Source organism: Oenanthe melanoleuca, chromosome 7 (genome assembly GCF_029582105.1).
Source record: "Oenanthe melanoleuca isolate GR-GAL-2019-014 chromosome 7, OMel1.0, whole genome shotgun sequence".
Lineage (NCBI taxonomy): Eukaryota > Metazoa > Chordata > Aves > Passeriformes > Muscicapidae > Oenanthe > Oenanthe melanoleuca.
Window position 1 is genome coordinate 3,154,434 of NC_079341.1, and position 7,404 is coordinate 3,161,837.

Consider the following 7,404-nt stretch of genomic DNA (forward strand, 5'->3'; position numbering starts at 1 on the left):
GTATTGTTTGAAGTTATCAGAGTATCTAAGGGGAGGGGTCTGCTCCATCATGGTACAGCACATTGGGATCATCCTAAACACCCTGTCTTTCCTGTGAGAGAAGTAACACCTAAAGAGTATTCTCTCCCACTTTTCTGGTGACCTGGCATTGTCTCTTGTTGCAGTTCAGGGTTCCTGGCACTTCCTCTAGTGCCACACTCAAGGGTCTTACAAGAGGGGCCACCTACAACATCATAGTGGAAGCCCTGAAGGATCACCGGAGGCAGAAGGTGCTGGAGGAGGTGGTCACAGTTGGCAATACTGGTAAGGAATAGCTTTAGGAAGTCTGGCTGAACCTGAACCTGTGCAGCTCCTGCCTCATTCCCCTTACTCAAGGTAACCTACCTGGTGCCCAAGCTTGGCAACAGTTCAGAAAGGAAACTTCTGACAAGGACAGTTCATAGCAGAACACTGGGACAAGTGATTTGTGAGGTCCTCTGGTTTTGAATAACTGACACACACTGATGGTGGGATGAGAAGCTGTCCTGAGCTGCTGTATAAGCACAGAGAAATGTGCTTTGAGGCTCCAGACACACCCCAACACCCCAGTTGAGATCTGGTGTTTGCTGGGCTTCAAGGGACTCAGAATCACTGGTACCTTGTATGTCACATATTGGACCATCAGCTCTTGATCCTGATCATCACACCCTGAAAAGCACCCACCAGCCAAAGCACACACTGCCTAACAACAGGGTGTGCTCTCCTCTCATCCCCCTGCCATGACACAGAACCTGCAGCACCCCAAAAAAGTGCACATGCAGCTGCCAATCCCCTGCAGTTCCTCAGCATCTTACAGCACATTTTCTCCTAAAAACAGGCAGAGTCAGATTGTTGCTCACCAGCAGCAAATGCAAAAACTCACACTTGCTTGAAACTTGGCAAATCAAAATGAAAATAGCCTTCATGTCAGTTTTCTTATCATTCAACTGCTCTGACACATGCAAATGGAAAATAAATCACAGGGAGCTGGGCTGCTGACAACTATCAAGTATATGCCCATGGGGTAGCTCCATTACTGCCAGGATATTACAAGAAGAAAAAAGTGTGTATTCACTGAAAATCATTCTGTCTTTCAGCAGTTCCCATTGCTGTGTGTGATGCCTGTTTCTTCTCTTTTTTTGTTCCAGTGTCTGAAGGATTAAACCAGCCAGCTGACGACACCTGCTTTGATACTTACACTGGCTCCTTCTATTCCATTGGCGAGGAATGGGAGCGCTTATCTGAAACTGGCTTTAAGCTCTGGTGCCAGTGTTTAGGCTTTGGCAGTGGCCATTTCAGATGTGACTCTTCTAGTGAGTAGCTTGCTCTTAACCATCCCCACTCTCCCCCAGCACCACTGCCATGTTTGACAGAATCAGCCTGATCCAAACATGATGCAAACAAATGCAGGATCTGAAGTCCGTAAACCAAAGTCATGTTTTGCATCATGAGAAGTGATGGAAAACTTTGGTTACCTCAGAGCTGTGCAGCTAATCCAGAATTGCCATAAGCAACAATCAATTTTGTATTGATAAGAGACTTTTTTTATTTTGCCAGACATGTCTAGGTGATATGGGAAAGTGTGGATTTCAGTGGGTATTACAGCCCGTGCTGTTATTACAATAAATCTGATTTGCATTGCAGGCAGCCTTTGCAAAGCAGCTTGCAAAACCAGTTTTCTAATTTTTCTAACACTTCTGCGCAGGGCATTAAGTTTTATTCTTTGCAGAGCTGTGGTTTACATGGAAAAATATCCAACTTGATGTATGGGAATGGAACAAAAGTCTGTGATTGAGCAGTTTAACACAACACATACTCAGCTAATTGAAATTAGGCTTTTAAATTGTGGAATAAGCTCAGCAAAGAGAGTATTCCTGCAATTTGCATAGATTCAGAGGAGTCTATGTAAAGACAGCTAATTTTACAGGAAAGATGCTTATTTTACAGGATTAATATTTATATTTCATTATTTGATACACATGGCTTACCCATTGTGTCTTATGAGATTGTGGTAAATTTTATGTTGGGTATTTGCACAAAAAGTAGTATTTAAATATTTTTCTCTCCTTTTCATTTCCTTTTCATTTCTTTTCACCTCCTATGAACCAAACCTCCTCTCCCCACTCTGTCACATCTTACTTTTTTACACATTTCCCAGAGCTGAAACAGCCTTCAGCAGTTAAAAACTGCAGGAGCTGAACCCATATCTTCCTTGGGACTTAGATGAGCTGGGAAGATTCTTTCTCCTTCCTTTCCTGAGACAATGCCAAGCTGTTTTCTTTCTGCTGAATGTGGGGTAACTCCTGATTCTTGTTCCTCTGCCTTCTCCAGAGTGGTGCCATGACAATGGAGTTAACTACAAGATTGGGGAGAAGTGGGACAGGCAAGGAGAGAATGGCCAGATGATGAGCTGCACCTGCCTTGGCAATGGAAAAGGAGAATTCAAGTGTGAACCTCGTAAGTGTGTTTCTGCTGTTAGTCTGAGCTCTCATTCAGAAACATCTCTACTCTGTCCTGCCAGGGGGACAAGTAGATAATCAGTGTGTCTGATTCAGGCTGAACTGGTGACAGCTTCTGTTCTCAAAGAGATGAAGCCATAAATCTCACATTCCTGAGCTTGAAAAGAAGAAAACCTCTTGTTAGCTCAGGTCACAGCACACTGAGCACCTGGAGCTATAGACCAGGGACATGTCACTGCTCTCAGAAGGGTGGATTACCCCAGCTGGACTTTCCTTCAGGGCCTGTCACCTCAACCTCCTCTGGCTTCACACTGTGACTTAAGTGCATTGCTCTTGTCAAGAAAATACCCCCCTGCTGTAGGTCTGGAGGGCTGTGACAGGTCTGATGTTCCCCTGCCAGTCAGGGAGCACACTTCCCCAGCCTCCCCTTCTGATCACCAGGCTTCTTAAAGCCAAGCCTAAGGCCTGCAGCTGAGCTCTGGCTGTGTCTCCACAGATGAGACCACGTGCTATGATGATGGGAAGATGTACCACGTTGGGGAGCAGTGGCAGAAGGAGTACTTTGGGGCCATCTGCTCCTGCACTTGTTACGGAGGGCAGCAGGTAAGCAGGAGGGATGTGATATGTTGGACACAGGGGAGGCTGTGCTGGGCTGCACTCCTCACACTGCTGGGTTTCAGGTCATGGAAGGGGCCAAAACAGGCCTATGGGAGACAAAAAATAATTAGAACTGAAGTGCTTTGCATTTGTGCCTGTGTGGTGTAACACAGGAGCAGCCCCATGTATGAATGATCATGAATTAATGGCTATTGGGAAGAAATTCTTCCCTGTGAGGGTGCTTGTTTTTTTTGGTATTTTTTTGGTTTTTTGGGGGTTTTTTGTTTTTGTTTTTTTGCTTTTACTCAGTTAGGATTAAAACAAGAAGGAGATGGATTTTTTTTTTTTGTCTGGACTTGGTTGTTTATTAAATTTTATTTAAAATACAGAGTGTTCTGTAACAGTTTTAGCTACTGGCTAAAAGCGAGCAAAATGGAGGTGAATCTAGTTAGCTAGAAGATTTTTTAAAAGCTAAATAGTCTAATTAAAAGCTAACACCTATATTATTTATATTTTTGACTTAATAACTAAACACCTGTGGCCTGCACTGTGGGATTTTTTTATTTAACTAAAAACTACCTGAAAGCCTGAAGAAGGAGGAAGAAGGAGAAAAGGGACAACACCTAAGAGCTTCCATCTTGTCCTGTACCTATTACTATATTCTAAAACCTCCAATTCAAAACTTTTCACTATGTGTAATTACACACTTGTGACTTCATCACTTAAATTTGGAAGCCTTCTCCAAGGCCTCAAGTTAAAAGCAGTGTTCCCCTGGGGTCAGTGTCAGAAAGCACAGAAAGCTCAAAACTCTCTGGGTTCCAGCAGGTGCCGAGGCCCTGGCACAGGGTGACTGCCCCTGCATCCCTGAAAGTGTCCAAGGGGAGAATGGATGGGGCTTGGAGCCACCTGGGATAGTGGGAGGTGTCCCTGCCATGGCAGGGGAGTGGAATGGGATGAGTTTAGGCTCAGCCTGGGGTTCTGTGAGCCCTGCAGCTCCCTGTCCATGGCACTGACAGCCCGCTGTGTCCCCGCAGGGCTGGCGCTGTGACAACTGCCGCAGGCCCAGCGTGGAGGTGGCCCCCGAAGGCTCTGCTGGCCACACCTACACACAGTTCACACAGAGGTACCACCAGGCCACCAACACTGTGAGTACAGCTTTCCTTCCTGCCCCATCCTGGTGTGATTCTGGCTCAGGGGGCGGGGGCGAGGGCAGCGGTTCGTGCTCCCCAGCAGTGCATGGAGGCCCCCAGCACACACACCTGCTTGAGCTCACCCTCCACACACACTGGCAGTGCCACAGTCCCAGCAGGGCCTCATGCATGCTCTGAGGCACTAGTGCATGCAGTGGTTTCCAGCTGTGTGCTTTGTGCTGGCAAACACAGCCCCAGGCAGCTCCCAGCACAAACCACACCCAGGACACAGCTCTAACTGATTTCCTTCCCTCCCGACAGAACGTCAACTGCCCCATTGAGTGTTTCATGCCCCTAGATGTACAGGCAGACACACAACATCCGCGGGGAAAGTAACATCGAGCGAGACTGCTTGCGGCCATGGCAACAGACAAACCAAAGTGTAAATCCCTCTGTGCCACGATTACCATCCAAACTGGAGTGATGCTAGCAAAACTGCATCTAGTGAGAATGGCCCCCTGCTCTGGAGCCATTTTCCCAGCTTAAGCTCAACTCACAGCTTCTCCAAGCGCCACTCTTGGAGTGTTTCAGACTTTTCTCATGATTGATAGCGATTGTCTTGGTTTTGCTCAAAGTTGTTGAATTCCAGTCAATATTTTCAAATTTAAATGGGGCAAAGAAAAAAAAAGGGGGAGGAGGGGGAGAGGTTGTAAGTCACAAATCTAGTGGGAGACCAAAATACTGAGAGGGGAGGGAGGGTGTAGAAATTCAAGGTTCCCATGCTATGCAAGAACATTTGAGCACAGCAATACTGAGGTTTAGGGATAGGAAAGTCCACCAAACACTTCTGCTTTCACATAAGCGTGCAGCCAGCAATAAGATAGGAACTGCAAATCCAATCACTGTGATATTTAAAATATGCACAGTCCTAATTCTTTCTTGATGATCCTAGTATTTTTCTAGCTGTATCTTTATATCTCATACTGTTATTTATCAGTTTTGTTCCCCTGACCTTCAAGTGTTTTTATATGGGAATACCAGGTATGGAAGACACTTAGTAAGCAGTTGACAAAAGAGGAATTTGGTGTAATTATGATCAGTGATTATTTTTATACTGTAAGTGCCAAAGCTTTACTACTGTGGAAAAGAAAAAAAACCAACTCTTTTAATAAAAAGATTTACAAACCAGACACATAGTTTAAGTGATTCTCTTTGCTGCCGTGGAATTTAGGATGAAGATGATTATTCTCAGCTGGATTATTCTGAGGTGGATAATTCTGAGCGGGATGATTCAGAGCTGGAGTAACACAAGATGGAACAAACATCCCAGAGAAGAGTGAAGTAATCCTGGAGAGAATATTGGTAGAGCAGTTTGTTAATTAAAAGCTTCCAGCTGCACCCCTGCCCCCATAGAACGCAGTCAGTGGGTAGGTATGGCATGGGCAGGAGGCACAGGCTTGCTTTGGGGCGACAGGGGAAGGGAGGGAAAGGCAAACAGCCCCTGCTTTGCACATGAACTGAGCTAGAGGTGTTCCACTCCCAGAATTAAATAAGCTTTCAGTGGCTGAGTTGCCAGAACTAGCGAGCCCGTCCAAACCTGTGTAGTTGAATGTGTTCAAAGCTTCGACCCCCAGCAGGAGCCAGGCACCAGCTGGGTCTGAGCCTGGGTGTTACAGGCACAGGGCCTTTTCTTGTCTCTTGTGCTTCTACCTCATGGTGGGGAGGCAGGTAAACAAAATGCTCCTCACAACCCTTCTGCAAACAAAGCCAGTCTCGATTAGAGGGAGCCAAGCCAGCAGTGAGTCCCTTTGCTTGCGCTGCCAGGACCTGTACAGCCTTTGCAAAGAGCACAGGACAGGTCCTGTCAGGATTGCTCAGCCCCCTCCCCTCAGCTGCACACGCACTGTACTGCTCCAGTCACTGGGATTCTCTGGACACAATAAAGCATCACATGAAAACGTGATCTGACTTCTTGGCATGTGGCAGTTGCTGTCAGGGATTGCTATCTACAGAGCACCCAAAACCTCTGACAAGAGTAGGAGGATTGCAGCAGCAGCCAGTTCTACCCCACCAGTGTTCAAAAGCCAAACACATCCCTAGAAAGTGAGAATTAAAACTGGCTTAGACAGAGACACACAGGAGTAATTTCCCATTAATCTAGATTGGTTTCCCCAAGTGAGAGCTACGTATTTTGGATCAGAAAACAACTCTGCAACGATCTTTTCATTGTCACTAAATAATTCACTTCACCAACACACTGAAGTCATAGCCCACCCTCCTCTCCTCTGTCCCATCACTTGTACCAGCAGCAGACACCTCCCCTGCCCACAGGGAGCATTTCAAGATCAAATCATTTAAACACATTTTTCCCCAAGCTCCCTGTAGAGGTTTTTGTGTGCCTTAAACACATGGTGCTCACAGCTATGCCAGGCCCTGCAGAATTTAAGCCCTTGGCAGTTCTTTTCCAGAAGAGGAGGCACATCTCCACAGGGATTGTCTGCTCAGCAACAACCAGAGTCAGGCCTCTCTACTCCAGGGAAAAGTCCCCTGGTGGATGAAGGAAAAAAAATAGAACCCCTCTGTTACTGCCTGCCAAGGCCCAGAGTGATTGTTCCCCACTCTCTATTCAATTCCACATTTTGGGAGCTGTTGTCCTGCCAGGGGCAAGCTGCCACACAGTGACAGTGCAAATCCCAGCCTGGCTGCAGCTGCTCCTCAGAACACATCAGCTGAAGGGACATCCCCTACCTCCCCTTCCTTCTGGGAAGCACACCAAGCAGATCTCACAGTCCACTTTTAATCCTGCAGAGCAGCAGGCTTCAGGAGGGACACCCTGAGACCACCACAGCCCTTCCCTACAACCACTCTCACAGCTTCAGAGTAAGCTTCCTTCAGGGGGAAGGTGCTAGGCTAGTTGAAATTGTCACTGCAGCCCAGGGGACATTCCTGTGAAGTCACCTCTCACCTGGAACCACACCAGAGGTTTTTATCAATGTTTATCCACTCGAGTGAGGCAGGATTGTCAAGAGCTCTTGTTTGGGACATTAATCCAATTTCCCCCCTCTGACAACTCTGCCTATCCTTTAACCTTACCACAGGCACGGCAGGAGGCAAAACCATCCCTCAGCAAGTGCTGAGATGATGTGTGGAAGTCATGCAGCACAAGTAGGACAGCAGACAGGTCCTAGAGGGTATCAGCT

The 7,404-nt window shown here is 46.8% G+C and overlaps 1 protein-coding gene across 1 annotated transcript in view; it reads left to right on the forward strand.

Moving 5' to 3' along the window:
* FN1 (fibronectin 1) overlaps nucleotides 1–6,167 on the forward strand; it is a 53,391-nt gene extending 47,224 nt beyond the window's left edge. The window contains 6 exon segments of the mRNA XM_056495973.1: nucleotides 165–303; nucleotides 1,167–1,331; nucleotides 2,350–2,475; nucleotides 2,974–3,080; nucleotides 4,109–4,219; nucleotides 5,436–6,167. Coding sequence (XP_056351948.1) covers nucleotides 165–303; nucleotides 1,167–1,331; nucleotides 2,350–2,475; nucleotides 2,974–3,080; nucleotides 4,109–4,219; nucleotides 5,436–5,510 — 723 coding nt within the window. The 3' untranslated portion in view covers nucleotides 5,511–6,167.
* Nucleotides 6,168–7,404: the final 1,237 nt, after the last annotated feature.